The sequence below is a fragment of the Dermacentor andersoni genome, chromosome 3 (assembly GCF_023375885.2).
Source record: "Dermacentor andersoni chromosome 3, qqDerAnde1_hic_scaffold, whole genome shotgun sequence".
Taxonomy (NCBI): Eukaryota; Metazoa; Arthropoda; class Arachnida; order Ixodida; family Ixodidae; genus Dermacentor; species Dermacentor andersoni.
The window spans coordinates 197436795-197460707 of NC_092816.1; the positions used below are offsets into that span (position 1 = coordinate 197436795).

The following is a 23913-nucleotide window of genomic DNA, read 5'->3' on the forward strand; positions in this document are numbered from 1 at the left end:
CACTTCATATGCAGTCTCCTCGTAAACTAAGCATTTTCTTGGCACGAAACAAGTCTTGCGAGGTTTCTGGAATGGTATTTAAACAATCCACGTAGACTGGGTATTCTCCTTTAGTGTCCCTTTAAAAATTCCCGTCGGTGAGATGACGGAATTATTACGAGAGACAGGCGTTGGTCTGTAGAGTAACAGAATAGATGCCGGGAAGAGAAACGCCAATGGAGGCGAAACGTGTGATGGAGTTACGAGATGAAAAAATCGGCAACGATGACATGGGTTCGGTAGAAAAGGATGGAAAACGTTTAGGTGGAGTGCTCTAACAGCGGTGTTCGTCCTGCACTGAACTTTATTTCGCGAATAATAATTTTCGTGATGATGATGAAATAATTGTTGAAAAGAATGACCTCAAATACGGCGACGATTATTTGTTGATTTTGGGGGCACCTATGGCATACATAATGCCCGCTTTTTCTACGCTCTGAGTAGAAATAAAGAACGGTGCACTGTAACCATTGTGTGAGAGTGAACATGACACCATAATCGTGGTCGTGCTTAATGCGCTTGCGCTACTGAGTTTGATCTTAAGTTTTTGCGTGACTCGAAATGCAGCGCGTTTCCTAGTGCAACTGACATTTTTAAAATGAGTATTTTACGAATACAGAATACCATATCTATAATCCGTGCAGGAAAGTTCAAAGATCTGTGGTAGCAGTTATCCATGAATTTACTTACTCCATCTGGTGCAGGCAGCGGACGGCGAAGCTTCTGACGAAATTGTCGGGATAACTGTAGTCTAGGAGCTCTAAAGCTTGCTCCGGCTTGAGAAGCTTCCATATCTGCAGCAATGCTTGCATCTTGCATAGTGAAACAGAAAAAAAGTGGGCAAAGTTCAAATGACGCTGAAGAAATAGCCACACATTCGAGTTTTGATTACATGGTATGCTGACTACAGTTGATTACTTTTCCTTTCGAGAACCTTACACTCGTTATCGTTTTTTTAAACACATAAACCTGAATTCCACATTTCAAGTGAACACAGGGTGCATACAAACGTATTGGAATTTCCACGGAATAGTTAACCGAAAAGTCCCGTCTATTCAGTTCAAATTCACGGTGGTACCACTGTCTGAGGATGCATAATAACGATCAGTAACTGTTGAGAACTAGAAAAAGCACTTTGTACTCTTGTAGCGTCAACTAAAATTTAACTCATAAACAACATAAGTGATATGTGGTATTGTCAGTTTTGGTTCTATAGCTGTTAATCGTGCCTGTCATCTACCATGTATATATATATATATATATATATGGGCGAGCGAAGCTACAACTACATCAGAGACTTCCTGTGGCGTCGCACAGTCACCCTCGCGGTCAACAGCCTGACATCCGAGACGAACATGCGCTAGGAGCCGCCGGCACTCCTCAAGGGTGGGTCATACGCCGCTCCTTTTCAACCTCGTGATGCTGAGTCTCACGGTGTCCCCGCCGAGATTAACGGCCTCCATCGCGCCTTGTATGAAGACGACATCACCCTCTGGGTCCACAAAGGCAGTGACGGTCAGACAGAATGCACCTTACAAGCAGTGGTCTCTAAGTAGAAACCTACCTTCGAGACACGGGTCAAAGACTATCTCACTCAAATCGGAGCTGCTCCTCTACCGCCCTCGCAGCCGGCCCAAGCCTACAGGTGAATCACGTCACTGTGACTAAACATTCCTCTATACCCAAGAGAGCTTCTGTATTCCCCAAGTCCCGAAGATACGCATGCTCGGCATGCATATAGCAGCCAACGGGTCAAACGCAGAAGCTATCCGCAAGGTCGAATGCAAGGTTACAGCGGGTACCCGCCTGATGAAACGCATTACAAACAAGCACACGGGCGTGAAGAAGGACAGCGTCATGCGCATAATACGCTCCATCGCAATCAGTCACATTACTTATGTGGCTGCCCTCCACAACTGAAATGCCACCGAAAGGGAGAAACTCAACACTCCTATACGGAAGACTTACAAGATCGGCGTTGGCCTACCGGAGCCCACCAGCACTGCTCTCTGCTACACCTGGGGGTATACAACACACTTGAGGAAATTGTGGATGGGCAAAGAGCCTCGCAACTCGAAGGAATGTCCCTGACAGCCACTGGTCGGTACATCCCGCACAAACTCCGGCTCAATTACCACGTCCAACGCGGTCAGAAACGGTTCACGGTGGTAGTCGCAGACATTAACTCCCGCCTTACGCACGTACGCACGAATGTTGTGTCAGCACGGAATACTCAGAAACAGCGAAAGAGGTTGCGATTGCGCTTGCGCTTACCGGCCCCATCTGCGAGGTAGTTCTTAGCGACTCACAATCCGCTGTTCGTAAGAACGCGCGGGGGCGCATTTCCTCCGAAGCTCTCGAGATCCTAAGGAGAGCTGGTCGACAGTACTTAGACAGCACCGCTGTAATGTGGTTCCCAGCGCACGTCGCCACGCCCACCGACGATGCCCCCTCTCCCCCCCCCCTAACTTGAACGAGGTAGCACAGCGCTCTGCGCGAGAACTTACCCGCCACGCAGAGCCAGAGCTCACGCATAGTCAGGAGGTTCGAACTCGAAGAGTTCGGACATCCTGGTTCGGTACACGCCAGAACGCTTAATCAAGTACAAGGACAACACCAAGCGCTACCAGCTAGACAGGCGGATATTGCCCCCACCTCTCCCCAAACTGAAACGTCGCCAGGCAGTCGTCTGGCGACTACTGCAAACAGAAACCTTCTCTAGTCCGGTGCGTTTGCGGCACAATTTTTTCCGCGCAATACCCGGGTGCTCGATGCAAGTTATGTCAGGCAACTAGAGTGACGCTCTAGCACATGTTTTGTGAGTGTCCTGTTATATCAACTAAAATCGCAGTAGCTCCGGGGGCTCTTGCCTCGAAGTCGGCCGCCGCTCTGCGCAGCTCCAACTTCAAGACATAGGAGGGGTAATCGAAGCCATCCAATGCGTCCCGTTGCGGGCATCACGAACCCACGCATCACAGCAGATACGGCAATACACTTTACTTATACAGCAATGCACGCGCACTCTTCTTCTGAGTACACTTAGCCTACTCGTCTTCCTTGCGTGGCGCCAGCCGGCAATATCGCACGACAGAAACTACAACATACTTTACTAAACCTGGCCACCCTGAGTGCACAGTACTACATAGCGCCACATTCAAAGAGTTATAAGTTAGGACGCTCTATTCAGCTAGAAAGTGTGCTGCTCCACTGCAATTGGATAGTCCTGGCGTTATCTACATAAATACGTCGGTGTTTAGAAATACCTTATCAGCCACATTCTCGCTTCATCATCAGCCTAGTTACGCCCACTGCAGGGCAAAGGCCTCTCCCATACTTCTCCAACTACCCCGGTCGTGTATTAATTGTGGCCATGTCTTCCATGCAAACTTCTTAATCTCATCCACCTACCTAACTTTCTGCCGCCCCTGCTACGCTTCCTCTCCTTGGAATCCAGTTCGTAACCCTTGATGACCATCGGTTATATTCCTTCCTCATTACATGTCCTCCCCATGCCCATTTCATTTCCTTGATTTCAACTAAGATGTCATTAACTCGCGTTTGTTCCCTCACCAAATCTGCTCTTTTCTTATCCCTTAACGTTACACCCATCATTCTTCTTTCCATAGCTCGTTGCGTCGTGCTCAATTTAAGTAGAACCCTTTTCGTAAGCCTCCAGGTTTCGGCCTCGTAGGTGAGTACTGGTAAGACACAGCTATGATACACTTTTCTCTTCAGAGATAATGGCAACCTGCTGTTCATGATCTGAGAATGCCTGCCAAACGCACCCCAGCCCATTCTTATTCTTCTGATTATTTCCGGCTCATGATCCGGATCCGCGGTCACTATCTGCCCTAAGTAGATGTATTCCTTTACCACTTCCAGTGCCTCGCAAACTATTGTAAATTGCTGTTCTCTTCCGAGACTATTAAATATTACTTTAGCTTTCCGCAGAATAATTTTTATACCCACTCTTCTGCTTTGCCTCTCCAGGTCAGTGAGCATAAATTGCAATTGGTCCCCTGAGTTACTAAGCAAGGCAATATCATCAGCGAATCGCAAGTTACTAAGATATTCTCCCTTAACTCTTATGCCCAATTCTTCCCAATCCAGGTCTCTGAATACTTCCTGTAAACACGCTGTGATTAGCATTGGAGAAATCGTATCTCCCTGCCTGACGCCTTTCTTTATTGGGATTCTGTTGCTTTCTTTATGGAGGACTACGGTGGCTGTGGAGCCGCTATAGATATCTTTCAGTATGTTTACATACGGCTCGTCTACACCCTGATTCCGTAATGCCTCCATGACTGATGAAGTTTGGACAAAATCAAACGCGTTCTCGTAATCAATGAAAGCTATATATAAGGGTTGGTGGTATTCCGCACATTTCTCTATGACCTGATTGATAGTGTGAATATGCTCTATTCTTGAGTAGCCTTTACGGAATCCTGCCTGGTCCTTTGCTTGACAGAAGTCTAAGGCGTTCTTGATTCTATTTGCGATTACCTTAGTAAATAGTTTGTCGGCAACGGACAGTAAGCTGATCGGTCGATAACTTTTCAAGTCTTTGGCGTCCCCTTTCTTATAGATTAGGATTATAGGATTAGGATTAGGATAAGTTTCACAACAAGACCTGCCACCCTCTCGTTAAGGCTATATAATTCCTGTATGTTACCAGCTATATTCTTATTAATCAGGAATCCGACTCCTAGATCTCGTCTGTCCGCTAAGCCCCGGTAGCACAGGACGTGCCCGCTTTTTAGCACTGTATACGCTTCTTTTGTCCTCCTAACTTCACTGAGCCCTATTATATCCCATTTACTGCCTTCTAATTCCTGCAATAGCAGTGCTAGACTCGCCTTACTAGATAATGTCTTAGCGTTAAACGTTGCCAGCTACAGATTCCAATGGCGGCCTGTCCGGACCCGGGGTTTCTTAGCACCCTCTGCTGCGTCACAGGTCTGACCACCGCCGTGGTCAGTTGCTTCGTAGCTGCTCGGGACTGAGGGCCGGGGTTTTATTGTTGTATTCATATAGGAGGTGGTGGCCAATTACTGCACTAGGGTGGCCAATCCTGCTGTAGTGAGGGAGTGCGTTACCGATTTTGGTCACCGGGATCAGGCCGCACTCCAGGCCTTGTTTGTGCAATTTTATCAACACGCGGATTCTTTTTTTTTAATCCGGTGGAAAAGTGCGCGGCACCGGGATTCAAACCACGGTCCTCTTGCACGCGAGGCGGATGCTCTACCTCTACGCCACCGCTGCAGCCTACGTTCTCGCTTAATGATACTCTAATATTGACTCCGTCGTGTTAACTGCGAGGTTTAAATAGAAAATACTAAAACAGTGTTGCTCACCAAGAGTGCCTGTATGACTTTATTCACATGCGCGTGCAAGTTCGACCATATACATAGTGCTGTGTGCTTCTCTTGTAGAGGCGCTACAGTTTTTGATTATGAAGGTCTGTCTACCTAATGTGTGAGCAGAGACGCTGCCGACAAAGACGGCGGCTCAGGCCACATTCGGGACACGTATTAAGATACCCAAGTCACAGCCTTATACAAAGGTGGATCAATTGAAAACGGTATAGAAGGAGTTGTGGACATCAAATTGTAGAATGTATTTTATCTTGTACGAAGTTGAGTATCATTATGAAGAAATGCTGATAGTGTCCTTTCTTTTTTGTATGTCCATAGTGTCTGTGGTTATTACATTTAAACAAACATTGTTCATACCATCTTTTGAGCACTGTTTCGTATTCATTTCATCCACACTTCTTCTATGTACTTCTAAGTTTAGAAGTAGCTTGCTGCGAACGCACAGTGGTAGCGCTTAAGGTTATGCTTTGCATTTAGCGCTTTCAGGATCACTAATTGCTTGCTTTATCCGGTGGACTTCTTTTTATCTTGTTTAATAACAGGCGTACTGTTTGAGACTGGCAATAAATAATATCCCGCGTGCTGAATGCCGAATACAGACATCTACTTAGCCTCTTCTCGGCGTTTTTGCAATGCACGCACTTTTCATTTGCCTATTGGAAAAGGAATCCAGGGAAAACACAGGGAAGGCGGGAGATGGAAATTCAAGACGATGACAAAAATGAGGACAAGGTAAAAACGGGAGCCAACAGTTCGACAAGTCCAGTTGTCGAAACGTTGGCTCCCGCTTCTACCTTGGTCTCGTTTTGCTCAACGAGTTGGAAAAGAAGTTACACAAAGCGTAAGGTTGCACGCACGGCTGCATAGCTTAGCCGTGATGTTTCATCAGCAGGGCTTCATTGCAGCACCGCAAGTGACGCATAGACCAGTAGCCAAGAATATCCAGAATGTGATGTCGAGTTGCCCAGGCTCATTTTACACCACGCCGGCGACGTATAAGTCATTCCGATCATACGTAGGATGTATTATCCGATAACAATCATGTTATCACACGAACTGGAATGCCGGAGTTGATATAATTACTCGAGATCCAGTGCGAAACTGCTACTAATGACCAGTAAAATCTTAAAAATACGCGTGTAACTGCAACTGGTTCTCCGCTCACCATGGCGACGTCCTCGTGGCGGCCCCAGCGCAGGGAGAGCAGCAGTTTGGGCAGGGAGTGTGGCACCTCGAGGCAGTCGTAACGCAGGAACCAGAGCAACTGCTTGTCTTGCTCGTGCACCGGAGCCAGCGGGTCCTGTTCGGCGATCTGCCGCAGCTGCTGGCGGTGGCTTTTGCTCGCGTGGCCCTGCCAGTCAGAAGTGTTAATCAGAATATTGATGTAAAAATTCCATATGGCCCACTGAGCGAAAAAGCCGGCGGCGTCAGTGACAGCAGCAAAACGGCACCTATACTCCATCTCAGTAGTCCCCGGCTGCAATGAGGAAACTGCAGGACCCTTCAGCCAATGGCAAGGCTGAATGCCCCTCAAGATGGGTTCATCCACGCCGCATCGTCTGCACAGCACGTGCTTGCCATCCTGTCAATACATGTTCCGCGGTTGGTAGATTGACGCAAGAAATGTGTTGTAACCGTTGGCTGCGTTTCCATTAATGGCACAGCGGGGCATCACTTCATCTATGCGCTTTCTCAGCAGTTCACAGCAGCCTCTGTAGACAGTTTTTGTGTAGGCGAAAGCCTTGATAAATGTTCACACGCACCACATCGTTTGCTGGGCGTCTGTTTGGCGTTTTCTCGCCACCGTCAGCACGTATCATACTAGAGGGGGGTGGTAGAGTAATGATGCAGTGAGCAATTAAAACTTCGTAGCATTCCGCATCGTCAATGCATCAGCAGCAACAAAGCTGTTGCGCCATCTGCTAAATGGAAATAAAATCACTTGTGCTGTTCGACGATGCCACTGTAGTCCTAGCAGCGTGAAAACAAACAGTTAATCTCAATAATAACGACAAAACATGCTGCATGTTTTGTCCTCAGCTGAGATTAGACTGTCATGTTGTTGTGCAATCACGGTTACGGAGGCTATTCAAGATACCGATGGTAACGGCCACACTAACCTGCGGTGTACGAGGTCCATGCGCAAGGTGATTAACATCTTACGTATCGCTGTAACGTACCATGTGTTAAGCAAAACTAAATCTGTCTAATGACGCCAGTAATCAGGCAGTTAAGCCCCTTAACTATATTCCACAGCGCAAAAATGTTGCCTGTGTACACCTCGTACCTTCGGTAGTGCTGCAAGTCACTTGTAAGATAGAGCATAATGTGCCATTGGCTGCGACGCCACGTGACAAGCTCTCCTCGGGCGCTCGTGACGCGGCCTCGCGCTTGCTGGCTCGGGCCTCGACGGAGTAAAGCCAGCGAAAGAGAACACTTGCTGCCGCGGTATTGCGTGAGGGAAGAGGGCAGTGCTTGGATCTACGTACTGCTGTGATGCACGCTACTCAACAACCAAAGCTGTCAAGTCCAAACAGCGTGCAACCCTTACGGACGCACTTCTAACTGAGCTGCTCTGGACTCCAACCAAACTTGAAAATGCTCTTTTTTAACGGATGGAGAAGCAACGTGCAGAGGGACAATGAGCGATTGCTGCGTGCGTGGCATTTACAGTGACCACCAGCTTTGCAAGACGAAAAAAAAAAAGTTGCCACGCCCCCTTTTTGACTGCAGCTCTCCTATAAAAAGATTATTTTCATGGCTCTTTTCACATGCCTGTCTGGCAACCCCGGTCTATAAAATACAGGCAAGGATCCCATTGTCGACGACTGTATCGTGAGCCAGCTTTACTTAGTTGGGGTAGTAAAACATACAAGCAATAAAAGAACAGAATGTCTAAAAAGAATGCGTAGACGCCGATTTCGCAGAGCAATCAATCCCATGTACCTCGTTAGCGCAAGCATAAACGATGAGAAGAATTACAAAACACTGAAATAACTATAGAGGCATGCACTTATACGTAATACATGCAATTGTTTTATTGAAATAGTAAAAACAAATAAGGAAACGAGGGCAAAATTATACTAATACGCTTCAAGAATTTAGAAAATCAAGAAAATGCATATATAAGGCCATAATAAATTATTAATTCTCGAGGGGTCGCTATTACAACGCTGCTGTCTCACCCATAAATCGCAGTTCCCGTTTTCTAAAGAGAACACAGTCTTACCCACGCGCCGAAATGTATTCTCTTTCTAAAAGTAACACAGATTTCAATGCCATATACGTGTAAACCTGTTTGTTAATACTGTTCCTTTGGCATTCAGCAGTCACCGCTCCTACCTTAAGCTAACTTGCTTTAAAAAAGAAGCAGTCCTTTTTTATTGTTTTACCTGCCACTAAACGTCTATGCCATTTTTTTTCTCTGATCAAGGATCTATATTCGTAAGGCAGGTAAACCATTACTGTTAAAGGGGTGACGACAGGGCTAAATGATGAGTGTGACGAAAGCCAAGGATACATGGTATTCGGGAAAACAAGTGCACTATTGTACGTGCTACACTGACGAACGACGATGTGTCACTCACTATTCCGTGCGCCGAGGAACCTTGCTCTTTGACGCACGATGCGGCGCACTCCAGTATCTGAAAGAAAAAAAAGCGCACAAAACAAACTGTCAGTGCAAGTCAAATTGCTTCTGCCTGATGTATTTCCATGACAGAGATATGAATTTACAATATCTCAACAGGTATTTGCTTTTAGTAAAATCTAAGGCAATGCCAATGTATTTTGCATTGCTGTGCTTCGTCTTTCGACATTTATAACTTCACTGCTTCTACATTTACGGAACTATGCGTGCTCTCCAAAAATTGTCTAAAATTCGCGCATGACAAGCGGACCTCTCATGTATACGGGTATATAGATATCAGGTTATTATTATTATTACTACTATTAAAATTATTATTATTATTATTAATAAAGAATAAAAATGTATCTTGACAGTGGATAAGCACATAGGGGGGCCCCCTATGCCATGCACGTAATTGAGCACCACGCCTCACCGTTTCATGTATTCCCTGACGAAGGCCGGCCCCAGCCTAACCGTAGGAAATAAAGCACCGTTTTTCGCTACGTGCATCCTCAACCAGAAGAGCCTACATATATAATGAAAAGGGGTTTAATGAAGCTCGTTCGAGGGATCGCAAGTTGCTCTTAATGACCAGTCCTAGCTCTTGGCATCAGCAGCTCGAGCTCGGGTCTCGAGCTCGGGTCTAGGGTAGTGCGCACAGCGCTACATGCATATTCCCCACGCAATTGCCCCCGCGGAGAAGAGGAGCCATCCTGGCGACCTAAGGTGCTGACACGATGAGGAGGTCGTGGTACGGCTTCAGACGGCTGACGTGAACAGTCTCGCGGCCACGGCGGTGCTTGTGTGAAGATGGCGTCACCGGTTCGACCACGTAGTTCGCAGCCGATGTACTACCGACAATCCGGTACGGACACTGATATTTCGCAGCAACCTTTGGGCTAAAGCCTGGAGATTGGAAGGGCAGCCGAAGCCAGACGTGCGAGTCCACGGAGAAGGACGATGCGGGCTGATCATTGTCGCAACGATCTTTTTTTGGTGCCTTGGGATCCGACGTCAATGAGCGGGCCAGTTCACGGCACTCTTCAGCATGGCGAGTAACTTCGGAAAGAGCGGTAAATTCAGAGGCATCCGGATGATATGGTAGTACGATGTCGAGGGTACAGAATGGTTTATGTCCATAAAAAAGAAAAAATGGTGAGAAGTCTGTGATAGCCTGAGTGGCGGTATTATACGCGTACGTCACAAAAGCGAGGATGTCGTCCGAATTGGAATTATCAGACGCAACATACATTGTGAGGACGTCACCAACAGTAATTGAGCCGTTCCTTAGACCATTATACCTGTGTCACACGGCCACTTTCGAACGCGATCATGCCCGATCCGGATCGAAATTCTCGACCGCGATTGGCTTCATCGTGAAGCTTGCCCAACGGAACCAATTGCGACCGAGAAATTGAATCCGGATCGGGCTTGCTCACGATCAAAAGTGCACCGTGTGGTACCCGTATTAGCCTATGTGTGATACGCCGTAGTGTTGCGGTGAGTAGTGCGGCACGCGGCGAATAGCTCATTAATAACTTTGAACAAGAAGACGCTGCCTCGGTCGCTGGGCAGTTCTCACGGTGCGCCGTGCCGTAAGATGTAATGCCGTAAGATGAACGCACTGACGTCCTGAGCAGCACCCGAGGCAAGTGAAGCAGTTTCGGCGTATCTAGTTAGATGGTCTACTGCGACAATTATCCAACGATTTCCGTTAGCAGCGCATGGAAGAGGCCCATAAAGGTCACTGACAACACGGTGAAAAGGACATGCAGGACACGGCAAAGCTTGCAGACGGCCTGTCGTACGAGGAGATGTCTTGCGTCGCTGACAGGCTGCACATGACCGAATGTATTTACGGACATAGGATTACATGCCGCGCCAGTGGTACCGCTGGCGGAGCCGCTCATGTGTTTCAGGACGCCAGCATGAGGTTGTTGTGGGGCGGTGTGTAAATACGTGCATATGTGGGAACGCAAATGGCCAGGTACGACTAGCAGCCATTTGCGACCGTCTGGCTCATAGTTTCGGCGGTACAAGATGGCGTCCCTTAGCACGAAATAGATGGCTTGGCGACTAAGGGCTCGAGGGCACGTAACCGTTGAAGAACTGGTGAGAATTCCAATGAGATGCGCAATTTACGGATCTTTTCTCTGTTCAGACAGCATGTCAGTAACAGCAAGCATGCAAGCATATAGCAACCGAGCACTCCGTGGATGAGTGTGGCGTTTCGTAAGATCACATGGGTGATCGGGAAAGCGCATCTGCGTCAGAATGTTGACGTCCAGAGCGACAGATGGCGCGAACGGTCTGTCACAACGTCGAATGGGTGGTACAAGTAAGGGCCAAATTTGTTTGAGGTCCAAACTGCAGCCAAGCATTCTCTTTCTGTCATAGGATAATTGGTTTCTGCCTTCGTGAGGGGACGACTCGCATATGCAACCACGTATTCGGGAAAGCCAGGCTTGCGTTGCACAAGCACGGCTCCAAGACAAACGCCGCTGGCGTCCGTTTGAACTTCGGTCGGAGCACTCGGGTCGTAGTAGCGTAGAACATGCGGTGAGGTAAGCAGACGACGCAAAATGGCGAAGGCTTGGTCACACGCCGGAGTCGAATTGCGATGGTTACCATGGCCAGCCAGGAGCTTCGTCAGGGGAGCTATCATCATCATCATCAGCCTGGTTATGCCCACTGCAGGGCAAAGGCCTCTCCCATACTTCTCCAACTACCCCGGTCATGTACTAATTCTGGCCATGTTGTCCCTGCAAATTTCTTAATTTCATCCTTCACCTAACTTTCTGCCGCCACCTGCTACGCTTCACTTCCCTTGGAGTCCAGTCCGTAACCGTTAATCACCATCGGTTCTCTTCCCTCCTCATCAGATGTCCTGCCCATGTCCAATTCTTTTTCTTGATTTCAACTAAGATGTCATTAACTCGCGTTTGTTCCCTCACCCAATCAGCTCTTTTCTTATCCCTTAACGTTACACCCATCATTCTTCTTTCCATACCTCGTTGCGTCGTCCTCAATTTAAATAGAACCCTTTTCGTAAGCCTCCAGGTTTCTGCCCCGTACGTGAGTACTGGTAAGACACAGCTGCTATAAACTTTTTTCTTGAGGGATAATGGCAACCTGCTGTTCATGATCTGAGAATGCCTGCCAAACGCACCCCACTCCATTCTTATTCTTCTGATTATTTCAATCTCATGATCCGGATCCGCTGTCACTACCTGTCCTAAGTAGATGTATTCCCTTATCACTTCCAGTGCCTCACTACCTATTGTAAACTGCTGTTCCCTTCCGAGACTGTTAAACAGTATTTTAGTTTCCTGCAGATTAATTTTTAGACCCACCCTTCGGCTTTGCCTCTCCAGGTCAGTGAGCATGCATTGCAGTTGGTCCCCTGAGTTACTAAGCAAGGCAATATAATCAGCGAATCGCAAGTTACTAAGGTATTCTCCATTAACTATTATCCCCAATTCTTCCCAATCCAGGTCTCTGAATACCTCCTGTAAACACGCTGTGAATAGCATCGGAGAGATCGTATCTCCCTGCCTGACGCCTTTCTTTATTAGGATTTTGTTGCTTTCTGTATGGAGGACTACGGTGGCTGTGGAGCCGCTATAGATATCTTTCAGTATTTTTACATACGGCTCGTCTACACTCTGATTACGCAATGCCTCCATGACTGCTGAGGCTTCGACTGAATCAAACGCTTTCTCGTAATCAATAAAAGCTATATATAAAGGTTGATTATATTCCGCACATTTTTCTATCACCTGATTGATAGTGTGAATATGGTCTATTGTTGAGTAGCCTTTACGGAATCCTGCCTGGTCCTTTGGTTGACGGAAGTCTAAGGTGTTCCTGATTCTATTTGCAATTACCTTAGTAAATACTTTGTAGGCAACGGACAGTAAACTGATCGGTCTATAATTTTTCCAGTCTTTGGCGTCCCCTTTCTTATGGATTAGGATAATGTTAGCGTTTTTCCAAGATTCCGGTACGCTCGAAGTCATGAGGCATTGCGTATATAAGGTGGCCAGTTTCTCTAGAACAATCTGCCCACCATCCTACAACAAATCTGCTGTTACCTGATCCTCCCTAGCTGCCTTCCCCTTTTGCATAGCTCCCAAGGCTTTCTTTACTTCTTCCGGTGTTACCTGAGGGATTTCGAATTCCTCTAGACTATTCTCTCTTCCATTATCGTCGTGGGTGCCACTGGTACTGTATAAATCTCTATAGAACTCCTCAGCCACTTGAACTATCTCATCCATATTAGTAATGATATTGCCGGCTTTGTCTCTTAACGCATACATCTGATTCTTACCGATTCCTAGGTTCTTCTTCACTGTTTTTAGGCTTCCGCCGTTCCTGAGAGCATGTTCAATTCTATCCATATTATACTTCCTTATGTCAGCTGTCTTACGCTTGTTGATTAACTTCGAAAGTTCTGCCAGTTCTATTCTAGCTGTTGGGCTTTCATACATTGGCGTCTCTTGTTCAGATCTTACGTCTCCTGCGATAGTTTACTGGTATCCTGCCTAACGGAGTTACCACCGACTTCTATTGCACACTCCTTAATGATGCCCACAAGATTGCCGTTCATTGCTTCAACACTAAGGTCCTCTTCTTGAGTTAAAGCCGAATACCTGTTCTGTAGCTTGATCTGGAATTCCTCTATTTTCCCTCTTAGCGCTAACTTATTGATCGACTTCTTATGTACCAGTTGCTTCCGTTCCCTCATCAGGTCTAGGCTAATTCGAGTTCTTACCCTCCTATGGTCACTGCAGCGCACCTTGCTGAGCACGTCCACATCTTGTATGATGCCAGGGTTAGCTCAGAGTATGAGGTCTATTTCATTTCTAGTCTCGCCGTTCGGGCTCCTCCACGTCCACTTTCGGCTGTCTCGTTTGCGGAAGAAGGTATTCATTATTCGCATATTATTTTGTTCCGCAAGCTCTACTAATAACTTTCCCCTGCTATTCCTAGTGCCTATGCCATATTCCCCCACTGCCTTGTCTCCAGCCTGGTGCTTGCCTACCTTGATGCAGGGAAAATTGCGCACAAAGCGACCAAAAAGAAAAGAGCGAAGACCGACAAAACTTCGGAGCTCCTTCACTGTAGTCCGTTGTGGAAATTCTGCGACACACACACACACACACACACACACACACATACATATATATATATATATATATATATATATATATATATATATAACCCAACAAAACCACGAAAGACAGCGTAGGGGGAATTTTTGGCAACTAATTGAACTAAAGCTACGATAAACAACTGAGATACTAGCCGCAGGTCGGATACGCATAGACGTCTTCGCATTACGCGTGTGGTGCTCTTACTGTGTTATCATGGGGCTGTTTTTGATCCGCACTCCCGGTATTTATTTCGTCTACTATACAACTAACACTGGGAGCGCGAGCCATTACGACCACTCACGGCCATAGCAGTGAATGTAGAATTTCCTGTCTACAAGGCGCCTATGTTTCTAAACGCGAATATAACGCGCCTCGACTTATATTCAGGTTTATGACATGGGTAACCGTGACATGTGAAATTATATTTTGAGAATAAAGGCTACCTTAGCGAGTTACCACAACTTTCCCGTATCGGGTGCGTTTCAAGCCTCTTATGGGTGGCCTATACCAAATATATATATATATATATATATATATATATATATATATATTTATATATATATATATATATATATATATATATATATATATATATATATATATATATATATATATATATATATATATATATATATAAATTGTTACGTGTGGAAAGACACAGATGAAAGAGGCTATATACAGGCTATTTACAATGGAGCCAGACCACCAGGCCGACACTGGCTTGCGCCAAGGGCACAACCCCACTTCGTCGTCGTTCTCGCGGCCGCTCGTCCCTTGAGCATCGCTCGATGATATCGTAATATATATATATATATATATATATATATTTAAGCGTGCAAAGATATAAGGTTAAATAGGACCATGTTTACTCTGCACAAGATATGGCCGAACGAAAAGTTAACCCTACTACGTCGTATCTTGCGTCTTGTTAGTGATCGTCGCTCTTGGCCCTCTTGTAGCATCGTGAAATAACCTCCGGCGGCGAAAGCGCCGATCCGGCGCCTTATAAATGGCGGACGCATGATATGGTTTGAGTCGAACCACGTGAACGATATCAGTTGATGTGGACGACGGGGAAGTATCTGCTGAAGCTACTAAGTCACATCACTGAGCTGTCGGACGACGCGGTAAGGGTAGTACTTGAGGGTAGAATCCGAAATGCAGGAGCGGAAGGTAAGTCTTGTTAGCCGATATGGCCACTACGGTGTCAGGAAACGGCACGCCGTGCGAAAGTAAGGCACTGACACAGGGAGTGACGACATATTCACCATCCAGTACACAGGGTTCGGACACAACAGTGGTAGAGGTCAGTGCCTGCGGAGATAGACGAAGAAAGTCGGCGCAACAGAGCTGGATCGGTACGGTGTCGGTAAGGTCGGTAACATCAGGGAAATAAAGTTTGACTACCCCAGCTGAGCAGTCAATTATAGCTGAGTGGGCAGATAGAAAACCAAGGCCAAGGGTCAGGTCGTCAAGGCAATGGTCAAGTACATGGAACAATACGGATGTGTGGCGACCGGCGGCGCTGGCACGAGCGGCACACATTCCCAGCACAGCGGGAGTTCCCCCATCAGCGACTCGTACGACGCGGGACTCGGCAGGAGTGAGCACTTTCTTGAGCCGCTTAGGGAGATCAGCGCTCATGGCCTAGATGTGTGCGCCGGTGCCGATCAGGGCAGTGACAGGTAGGGCATCAACTTCTACGGCGATTAGGTTCAGATTGGTCGGCAAGGTAAGGAGAGCATTTGCAGGTCGAGATTGTAATGCAGCGTCACCTCCAAGAGCTGCATCCGTCAGTTTTCCGGGAATGAGCGGACAGAAGGGTGAGGCGATGAAAAACGACGGGGCAGGGGCGAGCGGGACCGACGATCGTGCGGCGACAATGAACGGCTCGAGCGTAGGATGAACGTAGAAGGGCCGCGGTCACGGTATGTCGGGTCATTTCGAGCATGAAATATTTTTGCTGGCGCTGGTTGTCATTGCGGCGGTAGTAGAACGGGGAGCCGGAAAAAGAGGGCTGACGGTAACGGCAACGTGAAATGTGTCCCACGCCGCTACAATGAAAGCATATGGGCTTGTCGTCTGGTGTTCGCCTTTGGGCCGGATTTAGATTGCCTCGAAACGCCGGTAAAGGTCGATGAAAAGGAGCAGGGCTAACCGGAGGGCGTGTTATGGAGCAAACGGGTTGAATTCCTGCGTTAGCCAGTTCTTCGCGTGCAGTTGCATGGATTAGGGAGATGGTCGATTGCGTATCCTCAGAAGGGCACGCGAAAGAAGATGCCGACGCAGCCTCGATTTCGCGCCGCACAATTCGGACATCGCTGTCTGTAGTGGACGATTGAAGAGCCGAATTAACGTCTTTGAACGACGAAGTAGCCGCGGTGTTGGGAAGCCCCACGAACTGTCCAGCAATGCGACGGCTCTTTGCGTCTTCTAAACGACTGCACTCACGGATAATTTCGTCTACCGTCGAGCAGTCTTTAAAAACGAGCAAGTTAAACGCATCATCGGCGATGCCTTGCAGAACGTGCCTCACTTTGTCAGCCTCGGGCATGCTGGCATCGAGGCGGCGGCAAAGAGCTAGGACATCAAATACATATGTACGCAACGTACGACTCAGCTGTCTGAGCCCGACAGGATAGGCCTTTCGCAGCGGCGCACTTGCGACCAGCCAGCATGCCGAAGAGGTCGCGAAGATTTTGCTTGCGTACGTCCCAGCTTGTCAACTCTTCTTCGCGTGTGTCATACCAGGTGCGTGCTGGTCCCTGGAGGTAGAATAGAAGATTTGCGAGCATCAATGTCGAGTCCCATCAGTTGTGTGCAGCGACGCGTTTGTATGTGCCAAGCCATTCTTCGATGTCGATTTTGTCGGTGCCGTTACCAGAGAAGATGTCGGGGTCGCGCGGATGGGTCAAGACGATTTACGGTTGCGGTGTCGCGGATACTGAGCGTCCGGGTACGCCAGGTGCTGACGCCGTGCTCAACCCAGCGGTTGGGTCATCTGTCAGCATGGTAGGGCGGCCGAGTACAAGTCCGCTGTGGAGTTTTGTCTTGTGCAATAACCAGCACATCCAGCAAAAATGAAACTTGCAGAGATATGTAAGGTTAAATGGGACCATGTTTACTCTGCAGAAAATATGGCCGGTACAACAAGTATGGCCGAACGTAAAGCTGGCCCGCCTGCGTCGTCTCTTTCTTCTTGTTAGTGATCGTCGTCTCTGTCCCTCTCGTGGGAACGTTACAATATATATGACCGGTTGCCTTCAACCAAAAAAGTCACGTACTCGTGACACCTACGGCAGAAAGGATGTTCCACATCTACCGCCGCGGTTCGTGAGTAAAGGCTTTGGCTAAAACACCCCAGGTTATTTGTAGTAGTAAAACATAAATACACCCACAAAACGGATGGAAAAGCGGCGCCGCGGTATCTCAATTGGTTAGAGCATCGCACGCGTAATGCGAAGAGGGTGATCATTCCCCACCTGCAGCAACTTGTTTTTTCATCCACTTTCATTGTCAATAATTTATAACTTCTTTAAGTAAACTAATAAGTACAAGTAATTTCCCCTATGTAGTCATTGGTGTCTTCGTTTGTTAAATTGTTGTATGATTAATAAAAATCGGGCCCCTCGGCTAACACACTTTCTTCTCGTTAGCATATATAGTATTTAATAAATAACCATAATTAAACTTGGCTGACGGCACAATTCAAAAAGAGGAGCCCTAGCACAGCAGCCCGATCCTCGCCCATTAGACCACGGGCGCATGGCCCTGCAGGCAGAATAGAACATCCTTAAGCATTTCCCTCGTGCAAGTCAGCGTGCTGAGGCGCTCTGCACGTTTTATCGCAATATGAGTTATAAAGCACTGCACGCAATATTTCGGTCTCGTCAATAATTGGACTTAAAGGTACTAATTATTAATTTGTTTTCTGAAGAACATTACTGACTAAAACTGTACGGTTTCCCTTTGCGTCGGAATTCGAAGGCTAGGGGGGCGAAATATGTCTAGGCGCGTTCGGTTTCTAATCGCACAGACTGGTGCAGAGAAGCAGCAGTATTCTAAGACCTCAGGTTGGACAGCTTTGCTCGCTGCAACGAATCGTAACACAGCTATGCATACCACCCGACGTTGTGACATTTATTTTTCCTGGCTGTAAGTAGCCATGGTAGTACCTGTCGGCGCGGGGTTTCTGCAGAGAAGCACCACGTCCCTCACGTCGCGCAAGCATGCCTCCGCGTGTTAATTGTCAGAACGCCAGCAGAGAAAGTCCCCGTGAAAAAGGTAATCGCGCTTCAGCAAGGAAAAGCCGCATACACATCAATACCGCTCTGTGGTCCTGACGCAGGACGAACATGCTGCAGCCTGCGCCGCGCACGCAGCATCGATTCACTCCTGCCTCTAAACAACCGGAGGCCACTAGACGCGACGCTGCTGGAACGGGAAGCTGAGGCTTTGTTCACGTCGCCAGCTTATGTTTACTTCAGTTCATACTGCCACTGAAGCTACGAGCCTGACTTCGTGTAATATTCCAACACGATGCCATTGCATTCATCCTTTAGCCCTTATGAGGAAGCTTTAGCTCGGGCCCAACTCCGACGCGGCCTATTCAAATACACGTAAAAACGCAAAAACGTTTTTCTGAGATAACCCCTGGACCGATTTTAATGAAATGTGTTGCTTTTGAGAGAGAAAGTTAAATTCTAGTGACTGTTGTAAGCGGAATTTTGATTTAGGGCTTCAATTTTGCTAAAGAGATTTACAAAATTTCAGAAGTTTGAAAAAAATAGAAGCAAGAAGTTTACAAACTAATAGCTCTGCATCAAGAACAGATATCGCGGTTCTGTAAGCGGCATCCATTAGATCATTCAAAGCGGACAAATTTCATATGTCATTTTACATCTTACGTGAGTTTGTTACGTTGTTTACGAGGGTTCTGCAAAAGTTGTAATTACATATTAATAAATTTTTTGAGATTCATGTATAAGATGTGAAATTTGTCCGCTTTAGATGTGCTATTAGGTACAATTCACAGAATTGCGATATAACCTATTCTTGCTGAGTTACAGAGTTGTAAACTTGATAGTTTCGTTTTCTGAAAATTTGCGATTTTCGCCAATTTTTAATAAAAAATTGACGACCTAAATCGAAAATGCGAAACCAACAGTCACTAGATTTTAAGTTTTTCTTTTAAATGCAACAATTCCGTCAAATTTGGTGCTGTGGTTGCCGAGAAAAACGAATTCTCTTTTTACATGTATTTAGATAGGAGCACCCGAGCTAAAGCTTCCTCTTAAGGCAAACGTGTCATTCTTTTTAATAAATCAACAAGATTGTCCAACGGCCCCGTTCCAACAGCCGACACCGCGCACACAAGCTCGATTCAGCACTCACAACTCCACGGTCGCTTTTCCTCAATACCCGCCGTGGTTGCTCAGTGGCTATGGTGTTGGGCTGCTGAGCACTAGGTTGCGGGATCGAATCCCGGCCACGGCGGCCGCATATCGATAGGGCGAAAACACCCGTGTACTTAGATTTAGGTGCACGTTAAAGAACCCCAGTGAGTCGAAATTTCCGTAGTCCTCCACTACGGCATGTATCATAATCAGAAAGTGGTTTTGGCACGTAAAACCCCATAATTTATTTTTTTCTTTTCCTCAATAACGGCGTGCCTCATAATCGGATCATTCTTTTGACGTGTTCTATCATGGAAATTATTTAATATTTTTCAACACTTCAACATACGCCAAGTTTTGTCCCATCCGGAAGATTGTGCAGTCTCAAAATGTATGCCGATGATAGTGCGGTCAGTTTACGTGTCCGGCGCTCCTCCTGCTAAACTCACGCGAAGAGTGAGACGATAGAAGTGCGCCGCGACATGATTCCGCCCCAATTTCACCCCTCACTCACTTAAAGAGCCATTGTCTCTCATTGACTTCAACTGGATGTCGAACCGCCTTCAAATTTTTCAGAGAGACGGCACGGCCCCGCTCCCTCGCGTTATACTTGTGTTGACGTTAGGTACGTGCAAATAAAATATGTGTAATCATTTCTTGCCAAAAATGCACCAAACGATATGCGGCTTCACGCCTGAAAGCAACACGCGGCTATCAGAGACGCCATAGTGATGGCACACATACTAATATATACCAGCTGGGGTTCTTTGACGCGTCGCCAATAATCACTACAGCAGCGCCTTTGCATTCCGCCCCCCTCCCCCCCCCCATGTGAACGGCGACGTCGCGCGGAGGAGCAGAATGACATGAGCATGCAGCGAGTCACCACAACGGGTAGGTGACTTTGCGGAAAGAGTGATCGGAGCGACATTTCACTTCGGTCCCGTAACGTCACCGCTGTAGCCCGTTTCGTACGCGCATCCACACAATATCGCGTTGCATATTGCAGAAGACGTCGAGTTTAATTGAACGGCAACCTACAATGTTTACATTTTTGGATTCTCAAAGAGGCACGGAGGAATTTATTTGTGCATTGAGTTCTTGGTGGCAAATTGCATCGTGTCATGCCGAAGTCACAGTTTAAATGCCTACAGGGCAACGCTGAAGCTCTGATGCTTAGCTCTAAACATATGATTGTAAGACATAAAACTTGTTGTGCGATTGAGCCTCCTGGGGTCTCGGTCATAAGAAAGCGCTGCAGTGTTCGAGGGACTGAAATATTGTTCTGACACCATTGCCCCGTGATCCATGTTTCAGCCCCGCAGAACAACGCTACACATTAGGGTGTATGCAGTAGACGCACTCATTCCAAGTAAAGCTCTATGCATATGCTTAGTTCCAACACAAGTAGCAATATAGAGAGCATATATCAAAGACCATTTGTACCCACCATTTGTCCTGCTATTATTTCACTGAACATTAGCAATTGCTAGGGTGATTATTTTCATACTTAATCGACACTTATATCTCGTAACAGAGTTCGGAAAGCAATGTTTCCTTTCGCTTAATACGCCTACAGCCATCGTCAAATAACTGTAAAAGCATTAATGCAAACTTTAGCTCAACTTGCCTCGTCCAGCTTGGGGAAGCAGACAAGTCGGCTGGCGTCGTACGTGTGGAATGTAAGCCACAGAAGCGTAGCCTGTCGTCGGTCTGGGTTGGCGACGGCTGTCCCCAGTGGGTTCAGCATGGCCGGCTCATCCGCCTGTGGGTCATCGGCGTAAGCCCACAAGCTGAGTTCCATGGAGCCGGAGCGTAAGACGCCGCGGTAGTCGTACGCTGTCACGTTCGCCCATGCCAGAGGCGCGGCGAATAACTCCTGCGGTAAACGTATGCACGGCTGTAGTGGTAACAAATTTTAGCAGCACATGGATACACAAGCCTAACACAGACAGACGAACGGATGAACAGACAGACAAACGGGTGGAACGACGGACGAACGGTGTCGGTGTGTTACCGAACCATACTGTAGTGGTTCGGTAACACACTACATCGGTGTGTCTAGAAAGCAATAGTGCGCATGTGCTCATTGTGAACGTATTCTAAAGGAACAAGATGTCAGCTATATGTGTTGCCCCAAGACACAATCATCATCATCATCAGCCTAGTTACGCCCACTGCAGGGCAAAGGCCTCTCCCATACTTCTCCAACTGCCCCGGTCATGTACTAATTGTGACCATGTTGTCCCTGCAAACGTCTTAATGTCATCTGCCCACCTAACTTTCTGCCGCCCCCTGCTACGCTTCCCTTCTCTTGGAATCCAGTCCGTAGCTCTTAGTGACCATCGGTTATCTTCCCTCCTCATTACATGTCCGGCCCATGCCCATTTCTTTTTCTTGATTTCAACTAAGATGTCGTTTACCCGCGTTTGTTGCCTCACCCAATCTGCTCTTTTCTTATCCCTTAACGTTACACCCATCATTCTTCTTTCCATAGCTCGTTGCGTCGTTCTCAATTTCAGCAGAACCCTTTTCGTAAGCCTCCAGGTTTCTGCCCCATATGTGAGTACTGGTAACACACAGCTGTTGTACACTTTCCTTTTGAGGGATAGTGGCAACCTACGGTTCATGATTTGAGAATGCCTGCCAAACGCACCCCAACCCATTCTTATTCTTCTGGTTATTTCAGTCTCATGATCCGGATCCGTGGTCACTACCTGCCCTAAGTAGATGTATTCCCTTACCACTTCCAGTGTTTCGCTACCTATCGTAAACTGCTGTTCTCTTCCGAGACTGTTAAACAGTACTTTAGTTTTCTGCAGATTAATTTTCAGACCCACTCTTCTGCTTTGCCTCTCCAGGTTAGTGAGCATGCATTGCAATTGGTCTCCTGAGTTACTAAGCAAGGCAATATCATCAGCGAATCGCAAGTTGCTAAGGTATTCTCCATCAACTTTTATCCCCAATTCTTCCCACTCCAGGCCTCTGAATACCTCCTGTAAACATGCTGTGAATAGCATTGGAGATATCGTATCTCCCTGTCTGACGCCTTTCTTTATAGGGATTTTGTTGCTTTCTTTGTGGAGGACTACGGTGGCTGTGGAGCCGCTATAGATATCTTCCAGTATTTTTACATATGGCTCATCTACACCCTGATTCCGTAATGCCTCCATGACTGCTGAGGTTTCGACTGAATCAAACGCTTTCTCGTAATCAATGAAAGCTATATATAAGGGTTGGTTATATTCTGCACATTTCTCTATCACTTGATTGATAGTGTGAATATGGTCTATTGTTGAGTAGCCTTTACGGAATCCTGCCTGGTCCTTTGGTTGACAGAAGTCTAAGGTGTTCCTGATTCTATTTGCGATTACCTTAGTAAATACTTTGTAGGCAACGGACAGTAAGCTGATCGGTCTATAATTTTTCAAGTCTTTGGCGTCCCCTTTCTTATGGATTAGGATTATGTTAGCGTTCTTCCAAGATTCCGGTACGCTCGAGGTTATGAGGCATTGCGTATACATGGTGGCCAGTTTCTCTAGAACAATCTGACCACCATCCTTCAACAAATCTGCTGTTACCTGATCCTCCCCAGCTGCCTTCCGCCTTTGCATAGCTCCTAAGGCTTTCTTTACTTCTTCTGGCGTTACCTGTGGGATTTCGAATTCCTCTAGGCTATTCTCTCTTCCACTATCGTCGTGGGTGCCACTGGTACTGTATAAATCTCTATAGAACTCCTCAGCCACTTGAACTATCTCGTCCATATTAGTAACGATATTGCCGGCTTTGTCTCTTAACGCACACATCTGATTCTTGCCTATTCCTAGTTTCTTCTTCACTGTTTTTAGGCTTCCTCCTTTCCTGAGAGCCTGTTCAATTCTATCCATATTATAGTTCCTGATGTCCGCTGTCTTACGCTTGTTGATTAACTTAGAAAGTTCTGCCAGTTCTATTCTAGCTGTAGGATTAGAGGCTTTCATACATTGGCGTTTCTTGATCAGATCTTTCGTCTCCTGCGATAGCTTACTGGTTTCCTGTCTAACGGCGTTACCACCGACTTCTATTGCGCACTCCTTGATGATGCCCATGAGATTGTCGTTCATTGCTTCAACACTAAGGTCCTCTTCCTGAGTTAAAGCCGAATACCTGTTCTGTAGTTTGATCCGGAATTCCTCTAGTTTCCCTCTTACCGCTAACTCATTGATTGGCTTCTTGTGTACCAGTTTCTTTCGTTCCCTCCTCAAGTCTAGGCTAATTCGAGTTCTTACCATCCTGTGGTCACTGCAGCGTACCTTGCCGAGCACGTCTACATCTTGAAT

At 46.9% G+C, this 23913-nt stretch overlaps 1 protein-coding gene across 1 annotated transcript in view; it reads right to left on the bottom strand.

The window, feature by feature from the left end:
- The window catches only part of Pi3K92E (phosphatidylinositol 3-kinase 92E), a 171011-nt gene that overhangs the window by 29305 nt on the left and 117793 nt on the right, over positions 1-23913 (bottom strand). The window contains exons 9-12 of the mRNA XM_050172442.3: positions 21225-21473; positions 9002-9058; positions 6580-6765; positions 730-851 (exon numbers count right to left, since the gene is read on the bottom strand). Of these exons, the coding sequence (XP_050028399.2) occupies positions 730-851; positions 6580-6765; positions 9002-9058; positions 21225-21473 (614 nt within the window). The remainder of the gene's footprint in view (positions 1-729; positions 852-6579; positions 6766-9001; positions 9059-21224; positions 21474-23913) is intronic.